The sequence below is a fragment of the Lutra lutra genome, chromosome 1 (genome assembly GCF_902655055.1).
Source record: "Lutra lutra chromosome 1, mLutLut1.2, whole genome shotgun sequence".
NCBI lineage: Eukaryota > Metazoa > Chordata > Mammalia > Carnivora > Mustelidae > Lutra > Lutra lutra.
In genome coordinates this window covers 216,413,843-216,431,429 of record NC_062278.1, presented here as the reverse complement: position 1 = coordinate 216,431,429, position 17,587 = coordinate 216,413,843, and the positions used below count along the sequence as shown (strand labels likewise).

At 48.1% G+C, this 17,587-nt stretch overlaps 2 protein-coding genes across 2 annotated transcripts; one reads left to right on the top strand and one right to left on the bottom strand.

Moving 5' to 3' along the window:
• On the bottom strand, positions 1 to 3,789 carry FBXL12 (F-box and leucine rich repeat protein 12). Its single transcript, XM_047703281.1, has 3 exons — positions 3,456 to 3,789; positions 3,260 to 3,332; positions 1 to 1,421 (listed from the first exon to the last, which is right to left on the bottom strand). The coding sequence occupies exons 1-3, from the start codon at positions 3,539 to 3,541 to the stop codon at positions 600 to 602; spliced, it is 981 nt and encodes a 326-aa protein (XP_047559237.1). The 5' UTR covers positions 3,542 to 3,789; the 3' UTR covers positions 1 to 599.
• Positions 3,790 to 11,848: 8,059 nt separating this feature from the next.
• On the top strand, positions 11,849 to 13,509 carry UBL5 (ubiquitin like 5). Its single transcript, XM_047703269.1, has 5 exons — positions 11,849 to 12,005; positions 12,283 to 12,349; positions 12,550 to 12,633; positions 12,780 to 12,817; positions 13,303 to 13,509. The coding sequence occupies exons 1-5, from the start codon at positions 11,873 to 11,875 to the stop codon at positions 13,344 to 13,346; spliced, it is 366 nt and encodes a 121-aa protein (XP_047559225.1). The 5' UTR covers positions 11,849 to 11,872; the 3' UTR covers positions 13,347 to 13,509.
• The last annotated feature ends 4,078 nt before the right edge of the window (positions 13,510 to 17,587 follow it).

Here is a 17,587-nt window from a genome sequence, read left to right as displayed (position 1 = left end):
TTAGAAAAAAAAATTCTTTAATAGCAAAATAATATATACTGTGGAAAAATTGGAAAATATAGAATACCAAGTACAGAAAATACAACTTAGAGCCTTCATTAACACTTTCGATCATCAAAGCCTAAGACTTGCTGGCTTTCTCATCATGTCCCTTGTGTGCAAGTAGGTATATCAATGGTGTGTGGGTGTGTGGGTGCACATGCATAGACAGTCTTTCCAGGCCTCCTAAGGGGCCTTGGCCCTTCAGGTCCCCCTAACTCCTAACACCACCCTTCTGCATCCATCCTGTTCCTGAGAACAACCCTTCATCAAGGACCTTTTCAGGCCAGGGCTGGTAAAGAGTTAAGGCTTTGCAACGTAACCATGAGGTAGCTATGATCTCCCCCATTTCCAGATGTGGGGACAGGCCCTCCAGGAGGCTGGCTGATGTCACAGAGGCCAAACTGGCAAACAGGGATTCCAATTGTCCGGAGGCCCCAAGGCTTCGGTTCTCTCCACCTGTGGCTTTCAGGCCCCATCAGCCTGACTATAGGCCCTCACAAGGTGCCGTTCAGAGGGTGTGGGGCTCCCAAGTGAAAGCTGAGATGGAGAAGTGGTTGTCACATCCACCAGTCCATGGACTCTTTGGGGCAGGCCCTAACGATGACCATACAGTGGGGCAGCCCCCTACACAGGATCCTCTCAGCCTCCTGACCTTCCCACCCCAGACCCTGCAGCTCAAGGACCCTGAGCTTGGGCATAGCAAGGCAGGAAGAGAGGATTTCAGCCGGGGAAGGCATTTCTGGGGTGATGAGAGGGCCTAGCAAACACAGACTCTCCAGGGCTGGCATGCCCTCCAAAACAGATAGGCCAGGGGCAGAGAGGCCCCTCACAGTCAGCCGGATCTTCCGCACATCTCGAAGGTGGCGGCTGATGGCCAGGAGGGTGCTGTCGGCCGAGAGGGTGCAACCTAGCACCTCCAGCCTCTGCAGGTAGCTCAGCTCCTGGAGGCCCGCATCTAGCCCTGTCTCTGTCACGCGGTAGGTGCCGCCGAGCACCAATGACCGCAGGGCACGAAAGCGTGTCAGGCCCTGCAGGTGCTCGTCTCGGAAGGCAGGGACTCGGTCCAGCACGATGCACTCAAGCAAGGGCAGCACGGTGGGGTCCTGCTCCTTGAGGAGCCAGGCCATAGAGATCTCGCAGCTGTGCAGCTCCAGGGTCCTCAGGGTGCAGGGCAAGCTGGTGATGGGCACCATGCTCAGGTCAGCCACGTGTAGGCAGAGGCGCTTCAGATTGGGGCACTTCTGGCCCAGGGCCCTCATCAAGGCGGGGGACAACTGGGGGGCCTGGGAGCCTGAGAACAGGTAGCCACCCATCCGCAGGGAATGGAGCCGGGATGCCATGTACCGTCGAAGGAGGTGCCACATGACTTTAGGCCTCATCTGTAAGAGCCAGAAATGCGGGTGACAGGGTGAGAGATATGGAGAATATTCCACAGCCCCTGACTGCCTGGGGCTCTAGTGCTCCCCTGGGCTTCTGCCCTTCCCCTTCCAGCCTCAAGTGACCCTATACCTCCCCAAGAGTAACAAGACAATATAACCCATTCACTCTGATTTCTAGGTTTGAACAAAAGCAATGAGGGAAAAGAGAAGATCAGAATAGATCTGTCTTTAGCAACAGCAGATTCTCATTACCTGAAGTAAGTAAGAAAGCAGAGCAACTCACCGGCATTTTATTTTATCCCTTTCCTCATGACCACCGCCAACAGAAATAAGCAACACAAAAGCAAACTGAAAAAGGCTAGAACTGCCTAGAGTAAATTAGACCTGTGTTAAAAATCATCACCATCACCATCACCACCTGGGGATGATGAAAGCTGCAAAAATTAACCGTGGAAAGTTAATTACTAGAAAACAAAGCAACTGGAAGCACTGTGCATTTTAAGGTAGGTACACCTTACCTTAAAAAGAAAAGGAAGAGGGGGCAACTGGGTGGCTCAGTGGGTTAAGCCTCTGCCTTCAGCTCAGGTCATGATCTCAGGGTTCTGGGATCGAGCCCCGCATCGGGCTCTCTGCTCAGCGGGAAGCCTGCTTCTCCCTCTCTCTCTCTTCCTGCCTTTCTACCTACTTGTGATCTCTCTCTCTCTGTCAAATAAATAAAATATTAAAAAAAAAAAAAGGGAAGAAAAAAGAAACTGCATAGTGTAAAATTTGTGCATAGCATAAAACCTGGGAGGTTGTTAGAAATTCAGAACCTGGGACCCCATCCCCATTCACTCAATCAGAATCAGCATTTTAACAAGATCCTTCGATGTCTCAAGTTTGAGACACTCCTTTATAACACTGTTTGTAATAAAAAGCTGGAAATAACTAAATGTCAACAGGAAAACAGATAAATTGTGGTATATTCATTTAACAAGTTAAAAGGAACGAACCAGAGTTCCATGTCTCAATTAAAATAAAGTTCAAAAGCAATGTTGTGTGAATAAGGCTAGTTTTGGGTGGTTATACAATAAATAGCTTTTTTTTTTATACAATAAATAGCGTTTAATTACCTCAACAGAATACCATTATTTAAACTTTCGATCAACACATGAACAAAACTATTATGTTGCCTCCTGGCACTCACACAGGAAGTGAGTGAGAAGTGAGAAAGTGAGAAACCTAAGTTTCTAGAAGACTACATTTCCATTTTATAATAGCGATGGCCTCTGAGGAGGGTTTCAAAAAATGCCACGATGTATCTATAAATGTTGCGTGTGTACATGCACCCATAAACCTTTGCATGTATGTTTCACAGACTCTGCAGCAAAAATGACCAAAGGTCAAAGTGGGTTAAATATAGGTGAAGAGTACGTAGCCGTTTCAGATTTATCCTCTACACATATTCTATATGTGTATTCGGAATAGTTCATACTAAAACAAGAAAAATAAATACGATGCAAATGGGGAAAAGTGGAAAAGGTTCGGTTGCACTACTCAGGAAATAAACTGTGGAAATTGAGTTGCATCTGGAAAATGATTCCTCCAGGAAAACTCATTAACAGATCATGTAAGCAACTAACGTTTGTCCTATGCTTACTGTATGCGGGACTCGGCTCTAAGGTCTTCCCCTGCAGGACTTGGTTATCCCCACTTTGGAGATGGGGAAACAGGCTGAGCAGCGAGTGTGCCGCGATGCATCCCGGACCGCCAAGCTCGAAATCTAGGGGGCGAGGGGGTGGGGCTCGAGACCCAGACACCCGGCCGCGGCCCAGGCCCGCCCGGTCGGCCCCGCGTACCGTGTACAGCGTCAGGTCGACATGTCGCCAGAGCCACCGGTCGTCCACCAGCCTCTTCCAGCGGTGACAAACCCTGGGGGAGGGGACCCGGCGTTAGAACCACCCCGCCCTGCGGGGACCCGATCCGCGCGTCCCAGGGGCAGCCCCACCCCCACCCCCGACCTTCCCGTCAGCCCCCCGCGGGCCGGGGCCGCACCTGGAGATGCGGATCCGGTCCCGGACCGGGAGGTAGGAGAAGATCTCCAACAGGACTGAGTCCGGCAGGTCCGCCAAAGTCGCCATGATCCGGCCGACACGCACTTCCGCTTGCCGCTGAGGGGATTGGGGATCTCGCCTGGGGGGCGCCAGCGGGTGACAGGGGGTGCCGGCAGGGCGATGGCCGCCGCCTCCGGCAGTGGGCGGAGAGTCTCAGCTTTCCTCTGACAGGGACACAGTTGGGTCCCGGCGACAGGCCCGCGGGCGATCACGACGGAGCCGGGAGGCGGGGACTGGGAACCAAGCCCGCGCTCGGAAGGCGTGGCTGAGGCTCTGACGCAGCCCGGAGGCGGGGTTGGGGGCGGGGACGAGGCTGGGGGCGGAGCTGGGGTTGGGGCAGTGACAAGGGACCCCGGGGCGGTGACTGGAGGCTGGGGGCGGAGCTGGGGTTGGGGCAGTGACAAGGGACCCCGGGGCGGTGACTCTTACCCGCTGGAAAGAGGCTGGGGACAGGGCTAAGGGCTGGGACGAGACTGGGGCTGGGCTGGGGGCGGGGCTAAGGGCGGGCAGTAGGCTAGTGGGGCGGGACTGAGGACCGGAATCGAGCCCGGGAAAAGCGCCCTGGGGAGGTGACGGACGGCCCAAGGGCGGGGCCAAGGGCGGTGACGAGCGGCCCGGGGTCGCGGCAAGTGTTGGGAGGGCGGAGCTGCAGACCACGGGACCCAGCCTGGAAGGCGCCCTTAGAGCAGTGCTGCTGGGGGACGACCAGCAGTTGTGCTAAGGGAGAGCGAGGCCCTAATTTTTCTACTTAATACCGCTTTTTGATGCCTATGAACAAGAATAAATCTGTAGGACCGAAATAGCTTGTTAACAAAGGGTGTGTTCTATTTTTCGTTTTGATAGCGCCAAACTGTTATCCAAAGAGGCTGAGTTGACACGCCCACCAAATATATATCACTCATTTGTGGGTTTTTTTAGAAATTTTTTTAAAGATTTTATTTATTTGGGGCAACTGGGTGGCTCAGTGGGTTAAGCCTCTGCCTTCGGCTCAGGTCATGATGTCAAGGGTCCTGGGATCGAACCCCATATCGTGCTCTCTGCTCAGCGGGGAGTCTGCTTCCCCTTTCTCTCTGCCTGCCTCTCTGCCTACCTGTGATCTCTGTCAAATAAATAAATAAAATCTTTTAAAAATTTATTTGACAGACAGAAATCACAAGTAGGCAGAGAAGCAGGCGGGCCAGGGGGAGGGGGGGTGAAGCAGGCTCCCAGCTGAGCAGAGAGCCCAGCTTGGGGCTGGATCCCAGGACCCTGGGATCATGACCTGAGCTGAAGGCAGAGGCCCTAACGCACTAAACCACCCAGGCGCCCCCACTCATTTGTTTTTAAAAGTTTTTATTTTTAAGTAAGCTCTACACCCAGCCTGGGTCTTGAACTTACAACTTGGAGATCAAGAGTCGCATACTCTACCACTCAGCCAGTCAGGCGCCCCATATCATTTTTTTTCCCTAAGATTTTATTTTCAAGTAATCTCTATGCACAACACAGGGCTGGAACCCATAACCCCAAGGTCAAGGATCGCATGCTGCATAGATTGAGCTGGCAAGATACCCCATCACTCTTTTTTTTTTTTTTTTAAGATTATTTATTTATTTATTTATTTGACAGAGAGAGAAATCACAAGTAGGCAGAGAGATAGGCAGAGAGAGGGGGAAGCAGGCTCCCTGCTGAGCAGAGAGCCAGATGTGGGGCTCGATCCCAGGACCCTGAGATCATGACCTGAGCCAGAAGCAGAGGCTTAACCCACTGAGCCACCAAGGCACCCCCATCACTCATTTATAAAGTAGCAATTCATTAGAAATTATCAATTGATAGGTGGCTCAGTGGGTTAAAGCCTCTGCCTTCTGCTCAGGTCATGATCCCAGGGTCCTGGGATCGAGCCCCGCATGGGGCTCTCTGCTCGGTAGGGAGCCTGCTTCCTCCTCTCTCTCTGCCTGTCTCTCTGCCTACTTGTGCCTGTCAAATAAATAAATAAAATATTTTTTTAAATTATCAATTGATAAAAACAATGAAATTTATCCAACACTTCTGTATTGATGAGTATTCAGTTGTTTCCAGATTGTTACCACCAACAATATTGGAGCTAAGCATTTATATATCTAATAAGCATTTATATATAAAATATATACAAGCATTTAGATTTTCTTTATATATAATTTGAATTTGAATTATATATATAATTTGAATTTGAATTATATATATATAATTTGAAATATATATATATATAATTTGAAATATATATGTATATATATATATATATATATATACACATACATACATACATTTGCATGTTTTCTACAGGATAAATAACCAGGAACCAGTTTGATGAGTCAAAGGACACATGAAGTTTAATTGTGAGGTTTTGCCAAATCACACCCCCAAGAGCCTATAACAGCAATACAATGCTTTCAATACACACACACAGAGGCAGGAATTGGAGATGCTGAAAACTGTCTTAAAAAGAAATGCAAGGGGGGCGCCTGGGTGGCTCAGTGGGTTAAAGCCCTTGCCTTCGGCTCGGGTCATGATCCCAGGGTCCTTGGATCAAGCCCCACATCAGGCTCTCTGCTCCGTGGGGAGCCTGCTTCCCCCTCTCTCTCTGCCTGCCTCTCTGCCTACTTGTGATCTCTCTCTGTCAAATTAATTAAAAAAAAAAAAATGCAAGAGCCCCCCCCCACCTGCCTCTCTGCCTACTTGTGATCTCTGTCTGTCAAATAAATAAAATCTTTGAAAAAAAAAGTGCAAAACTCATTAAGATGTATGCATTAAATGTGTGCAATTTCTGTGTATCAACTATACCTCAATAAAGCTAAAATATATATATATATATATATATATATATATATATATATATATATCTGTATGCCCGTGCTTATCCATAAACAAAAACACCAGGGCTTTCACCTATCAGATTAAAAAAGATGAAGAAGGGGCACCTGGGTGGCTCCGTTAAGCTGCTGCCTTCAGCTCAAGTCATGATCTCAGAGTCCTGGAATCAATCAAGCCCTGCATAGGACTCCCCACTGAGTGAGGAGTCTGCTTCTGCCTCTCCTTCTGCCCCTCCCCCTGCTCATGCACACTCTCTCTCGAATAAATAAGAAACAAAATCTTTAAAAGCAAAACAAAACAAACAAAAAGATGAAGAAGCGGGGCGCCTGGGTGGCTCAGTGGGTTAAGCCGCTGCCTTCGGCTCGGGTCATGATCTCAGGGTCCTGGGATCGAGCCCCGAATGGGGCTCTCTGCTCAGCAGGGAGCCTGCTTCCTCCTCTCTCTCTGCCTGCCTCTCTGCCTGCTTGTGATCTCTCTGTCAAATAAATTAAAAAAAAAAAAAAGATGAAGAAGCTGGAAAATATCCACACTGACCTTGGTGTGAGGTAACAGGCCCTTTCAACCCTGCAGAAGGGGCAGGATAGATTCAAACTCTTTGAAGCCAGTTTAGTAATTTAAGATTATAGCTTCTGTTGGACCCAACAATACGATCCCAAAATGTTAAAAAAAAAAATTAGGTAGGTCTTTCTATGCTGTTTGGAACAATCTTCAGGATACTGTTTGCTTTAAAAAGCAAAAGGTGTAGAGATCAATGACTATAATTTGATCTCATTGGAGATATATATACCTCCAAAAAATGCACACACAATTTATTGTGTTTCACCCTTTATACAAGGCCTGTATGAAAACTAAAACATTCAAAGGGTTCCTGGTTGGCTCACTTGGTGGAGCATGTGACTCTTGGTCTCAGGGTTGCGAATTCAAGCCCCACAATGGGTGTAGAGATTACTTAAAAAAAAAAAAAAAGTCTTGGGATGCCTGGGGGGCTCAGTCTGTTAAGCATCTGTCTTCAGCTCAGGTCCTGATCTCAGGGTCCTGAATAGAGTGCCGATTCCCAGGCTTCCTGCTCAGCGAGGAGTCTGCTTCCCCCCTCTCCCTCTGCCTGCCTCTCCCCCTGCTTGTGCTCTCTCTCTGGCAAATAAATAAATAAAATCTTAAAAAAAAAAAAAGTCTTAACAAAACCAAAAAACCCTAAGTCATTCGTTTCTGCCCTTTGACATAACTTAAAATATTGTATGTTACCTGAAAATACAAAGTCTCTCTCCATTGAGATGTGTTAATGTCTGAAAAGTTTTATCATTTTTTGGGGAGGTTCCATATCACACATTTGAAGATGCAGGAACTATCTCCAGAAATGGAAACTTTTTTTTTTTAAGATTTTATTTATTTGACAGAGAGAGATCACAAGTAGGCAGAGAGGCAGGCAGAGAGAGGAGGAGAAGCAGGGTCCCTGCCAAGCAGACAGCCCGATACAGGGCTTGATCCCAGGACCCCAAGATCATGACCCGAGCCAAAGGCAGAGGCTTAACCCAGGCGCCCCCGAAAACGGAAACTTTTAATGGTAGTTGCCCCTGGGGATGGCTGGGATCTGAAGGCAAGGACACTTTAGGCTGCCATATACATACTTTTATACTGCTTGAATTGTTACCATGTGCAATTATTACCTTAAAAAAAGTAAGTTCCAAATGTTTATTAATCAATCAAACCCCTTTGATATTTTTCCTCAAACAAAAGCACAGAAAAAATGCTTCATACTTTGGCAGCAATCCTGCAACTGTGGAAAGACCAAAAGAATCCCACAGAGGTCAAGTCACTTGCCAGGGCCACAGGCCCAGATCTGATGCCACAGTGTAGCCCTCTACCACACTACTCCGTGGTCTTGATTCCTTCTGGAAAGCCTATGCCATCATGCATGGGGAATGCCTTCTTTGCTCCCAGAGCCTTGGGCTTCCCCCTCACAGCACTGTACTGAAGACCTCTTCACTCGTCTTATTCTTCTATGAGACTGAATTCTCGGGTGGTGGGTGAGCCTTGGTCACTGCTGTATCTCCAAGGCCTGCTGAAAGGCTAAGGGAGAAGGAAACTCTTGAACAATTCCTTCCACACCTAAGATTATTTCCTCTCTGGTGCTTCCTAGGTGGGGCAATTGCTTTTAAAAAAAAAATTATTTATTTGAGAGAGAGAGAGAGAAGGGAAGGAGGGACAGAAGGAAAGGGAGAGAGAAAATCCCAAGAGGACTAGGCACTGAGCACAGAGCTCAAAATGGAGCTTGATCTCATGACCCTGAGATCGTTACCCCATCTGAAACCAAGAGAGAGACACTTAACCGACTGAGCCAGATTTGGTTTAAAATTGCCAAATTTGGGGGGCACCTGGGTGGCTCAGAGGCTAAAGCCTCTGCCTTCGGCTCAGGTCATAATCCCAGGGTCCTGGGATTGAGCCCCGCATTGGGCTCTCTGCTCAGCAGGGAGCCTGCTTCCTGCTCTCTCTCTGTCTGCCTCTCTGCCTACTTGTGATCTCTGTCAGATAAATAAATAAAATCTTTTTAAAAAATAAAATAAAATAAAATAAAATTGCCAAATTTGGGGGGCACCTGGGTGGTTCAGTCATTAAACGTCTGCCTTCGGCTCAGGTCATCCTGGGAGTCCAGGAATCAAGACCCACATCAGGCTCCCTGCTCAGCAGGAGGCCTCCTTCTCCCTCTCCCACTTTACCCTACTTGTGCCCTCTCTCTCACTGTCTCTCTCCCTGTCAAATCAAGGAATAAAATATTTTTAAAAAATTAAATTGCCAAATTTGGGGGCAACTGGGTGGTTCAGTTGGTTAAGCATCTGCCTTTGGCTCAGGTCATGGTCGCGGGGTCCTGGGATAGAGTCCCACATCAGGCTCCCTACTCATCAGGGACTCTGCTTCTCCCTCTGCCTCTACCCCCAATCCTCCTGTTCCTGCTAGCTCACTTTCTTTCTCTCAAATAAGGCAAAATAAAATCTTTAAAAGAAATAAAAATAAATAAAATTGCCAAATTTGGTTTAAATTGCACCGCTGGGGCAACAGCTTTTAAGTTCAACAAAACCCAGGTGCTCCTGCCCCTGGGGGTCAGTTACGGGGGAGGGTACAGCGGGTTCCACCAGCATACAAAGGTGGAGGGAAGGAAAACACACATATAAACTCCTTCCTCTGGGTCAGAAACCCAAAAAACAAGTGGGGAGAGAGGGCCTTCCCAGCTTTCTCCTTGGGCTGTGATCCAGAACTCTCCCTCTCAAGAAGCACCTATCTCCTCCCCACCCCAGCACCTCTGACAGCCAACCTTCTGCTGCTCAGACAGGGGGATGGGGTTGCCCTTGTTCCTCAAGGGGCACTCACTGAGTCCTTTCATGGGATGCTCCAAATTCTAATTACCAGGGTGTGGGGAGGGGTCTCTAAAGTGAGGTGCCGTATCTCCCGAGGCCCCTCCCCCTCTCACCTGAATGGAGGTAGGGGTGGGGGGGCAGAGTGGGGGGGAGTCCATGCAGCAGTGACAGCCTAGTCCTGGGACTTCCCATTGCCCACCACCCCCCTCAGGATGGCTTAGCCCAGCTGGGGTTGGCAACCCCCCAGTGGATCCCCACCACCTCCCACTGGAGCTCAAATCCCCAACAATCCCAGATTTATTCTCATCCCCAGATTTCCCATTGCCCCTCCGCCAGCCTGTAACTCAGCATCATGATCCTGTGCTTGAACAATCTTTGAATCAATTATTGAGAAATTAGAACTTCTCGTTTTAAAAACGTTACATTTAGGGGTGCCTGGGTGGCTCAGTGGGTTAAGCCGCTGCCTTTGGCTCAGGTCATGATCTCAGGGTCCTGGGATCCAGCCCCGCATTGGGCTCTCTGCTCAGCGGGGAGCCTGCTTCCTCCTCTCTCTCTGCCTGCCTGTCTGCCTACTAGTGATCTCTATCTGTCAAATAAATAAAATCTTAAAAAAAAAAACACGTTAATTTACTTTTTTCCCCTGATTACAAGAGTAATATATGTTCATTGTAGATAATTTGGGAAAACCAAAAAGTGCCAAAGAGGAAGAGGAGATTCAGCAATTCCACCATGGTTAATTCCACAATGGTAACCACCATTAACACCTTGCTGGACACAGTAAATAATGTAAATGCAGTGATTTCCGAAGTTCCCTCAGCTCACCTTTGACCTTCCAACTTCTCCACTTGTCCCATCTGTTCTCGTGCAAATTCTTTAAAAACCGTCAGAAGCTGGTCCGAGACCAATCCTTACTACAATCCTAGGGTGGGAATTGCTATCCCATTTTCATAGATAAGGAAAATAAGAACCAGAGAGGGTAACTGTCTTGCTTGAGATCATACAGTTTAATATTAAGGGGTAAGGTTGGGTTTTTCACTCATCTGTCCAAATTCAAAGCCTGTGTCTCCAACCTGAGCAAGTTTTCCATTCAGATTCCCCACCCTCTGGAGCGCACACAGAATTCTCAGAGGAATGTCAGGCCTGAGTTCTGAGCAGGAAGGCCACTGAGTCTAGTGTTTGTGGTAGGACCTCTTGGGCCAGCTCCCTAAGTCAGGCCAGCCCCCAAAGGTCACAGAGCAGCTGCTCTTTCCACAGGATGATCTCTCATGTCTTCCACCTAATCTCACATCCCAGTTTGAGAAGGTGGATTGGGCAAATCAGAAGCAGTGGCTCATTTTCAGAGCGAATCCCTTTAGGCTCATCAAACTGGGAAAATCCTGTCTGCTGAGAGAGAACGGCTGAATGGCTCCACTGGCAACTGTTTGGTTGAACTTAAAGAAGGGTGCTCCCTGTCCCACCAGCTCTGGACAAACAGACCAGTCGAGGGGCTGCTTTGGGACTCAAAGCAAGGTTGAGATCCGGTACAAGGAGCTCCCTGCCGGGCCAGGGCGATCTGCCTTGAAGACACAAACCTGGGTGATTTTGCCCTTGTGCCGTTTCCAGGTTACTTGCCTGAGATACTAGTCGGCATGCAACTTGGGCTCCATTCTAATAAATGCTGGAATCCAGCACGAGATCAGGCGACCCCCCTGCTTATTGACTGTAGTCTGCGCCCCAGTGTCCCAGGGGGTCAGGAGCGATAGCCAAAGAAGAGAGGTGAGCAAAATGCTTCCAAGGCCCGGCTCCGAATGAAGGTAGGGGGCCAGACGAGATGACTGCACGACTCCACCCAGGCTCCCCATAGCCCTGAGGCTGAGTCTCAACTAGGAGGCTTCGTCGGGCTCAGAAACCGGAAGTCACTAACTCCCACGGGACGTCCCCGGGCTCCCCTGATGTTCCTGTCAAATCCCACACATGACGACGTCTCCCCACATCTAAGGAGCCTCTACCAACAGCTTCCAACGGACTGGGCGCCGACCCCTGACCTCTGACTTCCCTTTCACGCCACTTCCCCCGCCACGCACATCCCGAGACCCCAACGTGGCCCCACGCATCGACGTACAGGAATCCGCTGGGGCCCCCGAAGCCGTGCCTGGGAACCGCAAACCCCTCCTAGACTTGGGACCGGAAAGAAGTCGGAGGGATGTGGAGCGGGGAGCAAGGGACGGGCGCTTCCGGTTGTTCACTTCCGCTTCCGGCTCTTAGAACCCAGTCCGACCCCGGCTCCGCCCTCGAGCGAGGAGGTTGTGGCGTCTGCTGGTTCCAGGCGTTTCGAGGTGAGGGGCCGCGTAGAGAGGTCCGGAGTCGGGGGAAACTGATGAGACCCGGCCCTCAAGGGTGTGCGCGCCTGCGAGAGGCGAGGCGGAGCCTTCGGGCGACCTGAGGTGGGAGGCGCGGCTGCCTGGGGTCCGCCGTCCTGGGAGTTGAGGCCCGGAAGGACTCGGATCTGGGAGGTTGAGGAGGGGTAAACATAAGACTCAAATCCGGAATCTTGGGTCCTTGGAGACCCCTGAAGGCCTGATTCTGCTGCCTTCCACCCCACACCGCGTGTAGCTCCAGACAGGATGATCGAGGTTGTTTGCAACGACCGTCTAGGGAAGAAGGTCCGCGTTAAGTGCAAGTATCCACCGGCGGCCGGGAGGCGGTGGTTCCCGGGGTGCTTGACATGAGGCCGGCAACTCCGTCTGTGTTGTACGGTGACTTTAGTTAAACCCGGGAGAGGGGGCGGGTGGGGTCCTGGCAGAGGGCGTTCAGCCCTGGAATGTCCTCTTGCACGTTCTCCCCTCTCCCTTCCATTTTCCTTAACTCGTCTGCGCCCAGCACGGATGACACCATCGGGGACCTTAAGAAGCTGATCGCAGCCCAAACTGGCACCCGTTGGAACAAGATCGTCCTGAAGAAGTGGTGAGTGCAGTGGCAGAGCTGGGGGCTGGCAGGGCTAGGTCAGGTCTGGGTTGGAGAGTCCTGCAGGCTCAGGCGGAGGTTCCTCAGCTTGCCTCCAGGGTGAAAAGCCCCCTTCGACTTCTGTCTAAGAGGTTTCTATCCCACAGGTACACGATTTTTAAGGACCATGTGTCTCTGGGGGACTGTATCCTTTGTGTGACTTCTTGAGGAAGGGTCTCCGTACCAGACTTGGTTCTCTTTGCTCAGGGCTGGGAGTGCGTCTCTATGAGATGGTGCCCATAAAATGTCTAACTTAGTGTGCAGCACATGGTAAGCATCTGGAAAATGGGAGCCATGGAATTGTTTTGTTGGGGGAGGAGGGTGGTTGGTGAAATACTTTGACTTGGCTTAGAGGACCCTTTAAGGTCAAAATATATACATTACTGAACTCTACCTGAGTGTGGACAGGAGGTCAGGGTGCAGTGAGACTCCCGCAGGTCTGTTGTGCAAAGGGAGCACGAACTTTTTTTTTTTTTTCATAGTTTGGGTTCTTTCCACATCAGAATGACCCAGTTCCAAATGGCTTCCTTGGCCCGGGGTGGAGTCCTCGGGCCACCCTGACCTACTCATGCAAGGTGAGAGGGTGGAGATGGAGGCCACAGTCAGAATTCCTTAACACCTTTACTTCAGATGAAATCCACGATGGGATGAACCTGGAGCTTTATTACCAATAGAGGAGAATTCCTTCCCCCTGCTGTACCCCGCCTTGTCTTCCCTTACCCTTTTTTCTTCCCCTCTCTTCCTCCTCCCCCCAACCCCTCCTCTCCCATCGTCACCCCCACATGGATATGGATACTTGTTTTTAAAAACTCATGTTAATAAAATCCTAGAAGTTGCTTCATTGTTGTCATCTTTGAGTGAGGCCTTATCTAATATGGGGAGGGTTGATGTCTGGTTGTCACTGTTCTCTCAGTCCGCAGCTGCTCAGTAAGAACGCAGGATCAGCTGGGTTGATGAGGGAAGAGTAAGCAAGCAGCCTGGGAACCCCGCCCACAGCTCTGGGATTTGCCATGGGTCGGTGAAGGTCCTAATAGACCAAGGGCTGTCTGGGTATGGACAGTAGATATAGTAGAATACAGGTTCTGGATTCAGACCAAGTATGGTTGGAATCCCAGCTCTGCCACTGAGAGTGATTCTGAGCAGGGTAATTAACTCATCTACACCTTCATTTCCTTATCCAAACTGGAACTAACAGTATTTACTTCATTGCCATGTTATGAAATGCAGATGAGCCAAAGCATGGTGGGTTATGCATCCACAGTTCCTGGACTTTTGAAATCCTAGTGGAGAGAGAGAGACAGTGTGGCATAGGCTGAACTTTGGTCATAGTGGTGGGATTTGGGGAAGCTAGCCCTTTGATCTTCAGATCAAAAAAGCACCATGATGGCACCCACATCTCAATGAGATAATGCAGTCAAAACAGCAGGGTGTCTGGCACAAAGTGTTTTTTAAGCTGTCTCCAGCCTTCCCCCCAGGTGAGAGTAGACAGGACACCAAACACCCCATCTGTGTTTCCCTGGCCACAGATCCTAGGGTCGATGTTGGCCTTTCCCCGGAGCTGCATTCTGGAGCCTGTCCAGAGGTTCACGCAGAAACTTGCCCCATCCCTTTTCCCCTCTACTGTATTGACCTGGCTGATTTCCAGCAGTACATTAACATGCTCAAATCTAGCGTACTGCTCCTTCCCTTCCCCCTAAGCGCCACCCAGTCTTCTGCCTTCATTTCACTACCAAGCTTCTTGGGAGGTGGACCTGCCAGATGCCTAGGGTGCTGCTGGCCTGTACCTCATGGAGGATGATTTCTCCCTAGACACCTCTCTACCCGTCCTCTTGGCTTCCCTTCTGTCTTTAGGATTCAGCTTCCTCCTAATGCCAGAAGTGTCTGTTTCCTGATACCTTGCTCTCCCTACTCTTAGAGCTCTCTCTCCCATATTTGTCCATTTAAAAATAAACCCAACAGGATTTTTTTTGATAACACCACAGCCTTGACAAGGTGATTTACTTGTTAATTTCAGTCAGCATAGAAAAGTACAGGCTGAAAGTAAAATGCTTCTTGTCCATTCTCTCTCCTGAAGTGCGGTCTTTTCCAATACATTTATAGAAATTCCATTCTTTTTTTTTTTTTTTTTTTGACAGAGATCACAAGTAGGCAGAGAGGCAGGCAGAGAGAGAGGGGGAAGCGGGCTCCCTGCTGTGAGCAGAGAGCCCGATGTGGGGCTGGATCCCAGGACCCTGGGATCATGACCTGAGCCAAAGGCAGAGGCCCCAACCCACTGAGCCACCCAGGCGCCCCTCCATTCTTATTTTTAAAAAATGACCATGCTAATATCTACTTGTAAAAACAATCCAAATGTTTTGTTTAATAAGTTTCTTCTTAATAGCACCCCTCCCACCAGTGGCAATTTTTAACAGATTTGATTAAATCCAGAAATTTTCTAAAATACAACCTATAATTTTTATACAATTGGGATAATTATGCATTCTGTAATATACACTATTATATATACACCATTTGGTGCTTTTTTGTTTTAAGTAGGCTCTATGCCCAATGTGGGGCTCGAACTCATGACCCAAAGATCAAATCACATTCTCCACCAACCAAGCCAGCCAGGCACCCCAGTAGCTTGCTTTTTTATGCCTTATTTTTCACCTTTCCACATAAATTACCTCATTCCTTTTCATTAGTTTATTGATACTTGCTTGTTTTTCTCTTTTTACATAAAAAGGAAGTATGGAGGGATTTTTGTGATGGAACTCCCCTGTGTAGAACTGTGGTGGTAGATGAAGGACTTTGCATTTGTCAACCAGGATGTAGGAAGAAAAAGATGGCTTTTTGTGAAGTGAATCTGCCTGTATTATAAATGAATCACATGACCACACCAAAAGGGGTTGGGAAGAAAAGAGCTGACCTAAGTAACTTTTGAAAAAGTATTTTAAACAATACTGTTACGCTGAAAAAAAAAAATTAAAATTAAAAAAAAATATTTTAACTGGATACTGTAAGGCTAAAGACAAAAAAAAAAAAAAAAAAGCATATGCAAGCCCTGTACTCTAGTTAAATAAATTCATCAGTGTTATGATTGAGAAATCAGTGTTATTGATTGAGAAATCTGGAACTACTCTTGTACATATACAACAACACACACACACTTGGACGAATGGGTAGATATACTGTAGATAGAGCCAGATTTTTCACTGCTGGAAGAAGAAGTTACAAAAAAAACCAAGGTGTGATTAAAAAAAAAGGGGGGGGGGTCGCTAAAGGAAACCCTGTGAGGCTGGATTAGAGTTGGAGGCATCAGTATGGACTCATACAATAACTAAACTTTTTAGTATGTATACAGACATGCAGAAATGCAGATATGTATGTTTGTGTTTCCTTGCTTTACCTACTTGGACCAGAAGCAGTGATACTCCAGTAGCAATGGACATACCCAGCACCTAGATCTTGGTTTCTAAATACCATTCTCCAGTGGAAGGAACCAAGCCTTAGAGAAGTGATTGGTTCCCAGAACTAGGGCAGAGAATATACAAACTGAGCCTAGAATATCTTGTGGTGCCACGAAGTAGAAAGTGCTCTAATAGAAAGGATCGGAGCATGTAGAAAGGTCACAGAAGCCAACATGTGATAGAGCTCCCAGTGGCCAAATTTGGAACAACCTGAAAAACCAAATAATAGTATTGGGGTATGATCAAAAGAATAAAATAAGTATCTTTGAGCCTATGCTTGTATCAAGAAATAATTGAGTATGTAAATAAATGCAGGAGAAGGGACAATTCTTTATTACAAAAGATTGCAGTTAAATGTACACGGAAGGAGGGAAATAAATCACTACATCACCATAGTAATAACTGCCGTAGACAAATATTGATAGATGCTAAAATCGGTGGGCAAAAGTTTAAGCAGAAGTAGGATATTAGCACAGCCTCAAAGTATCTCCCAAAAAGAGGAGTAAGTTGACAAAGAAGAGGAAAATAGTAAATTCATTACAAAGAAAAATAATAAGTTTAGATACTGCTTTAACCAAGTGATCAAAGTTAATAACATCACAGACTCTAAGGTGGTCCCTAATGATCCTCTTATCCTGGTATTCACATCCTTGTGTAATCTCTTCCTCTCGAGCCTAGACCAGACCTAGCTTCTAACAAACAGAAGATGGCGAAAGTAATGGGATATCATTTCTGAGATTAAGTCGCAAAGAGACTGTGGCTTCTCTCTTGCTTGCTGTCTTACTTTCTCACTTGTTCACTGATGAAAGCCAGTTGCCTCATACAGAGGCCCCCGGCCAAAGCTAGTGAGGAACTCTGTTCCTCAGTCCATGATCCCCTTAGCAACTAAATCCTGCACAGAACATGAAGGAGCTTAGAAGTAAGATTCTGCCCCAGTCAAGCCTTCAGATGAGACCACAGCCATTCCTGCTGACACTGTCTAAACTGTGCCTGGATTCCTGACCCATAGAAACTGACTTAATACGTGTTAATCCACTAAATTGTGGAATAATTTGTTAGGCAGCAGAAGACGCCTTAATACAAGTGAAACCTTGCAACATCATTGGTCACCTGCTATGACACACTGAGAAGGGCACATTGTCTCTGTGATGTCCTTCCCAATAACGTGTAACTTCAATCAAATCATGAGGATATCAGACAAACACTATCATGGCAAAGCATCAGAATGAGGGACATTCTGCTTTCTAAAAGTATCAAAGGTCATGAAAGTAAGAAAAGACCTAAAAAATATCATGTACTGGAGAAAACTAACAACAACAATGTGCGTCCTGGAACATAAAAAGAACATTAGTTGAAAAACAGGATGGGGCGCCTGGGTGGCTCAGTGGGTTAAGCCGCTGCCTTCGGCTCGGGTCATGATCTCGGAGTCCTGGGATCGAGCCCCGCATCGGGCTCTCTGCTCAGCG

Bases quoted from the DNA above. Each gene is read 5' to 3' on its own strand.
- FBXL12 (XM_047703281.1), bottom strand. From the start codon at position 3,541: ATGGCGACTTTGGCGGACCTGCCGGACTCAGTCCTGTTGGAGATCTTC. The intron at 3,333-3,455 runs GTGCGGCCCCGG...CCCCTCCCCCAG, and splicing joins GACCGGATCCGCATCTCCAG to GGTTTGTCACCGCTGGAAGA. The intron at 1,422-3,259 runs GTACGCGGGGCC...TGGCTCTTACAG, and splicing joins TCGACCTGACGCTGTACACG to ATGAGGCCTAAAGTCATGTG.
- UBL5 (XM_047703269.1), top strand. From the start codon at position 11,873: ATGTGGAGCGGGGAGCAAGGGACGGGCGCTTCCGGTTGTTCACTTCCG. The intron at 12,350-12,549 runs GTATCCACCGGC...GTCTGCGCCCAG, and splicing joins AAGGTCCGCGTTAAGTGCAA to CACGGATGACACCATCGGGG. The intron at 12,818-13,302 runs GTATCCTTTGTG...CCTTTACTTCAG, and splicing joins CCATGTGTCTCTGGGGGACT to ATGAAATCCACGATGGGATG.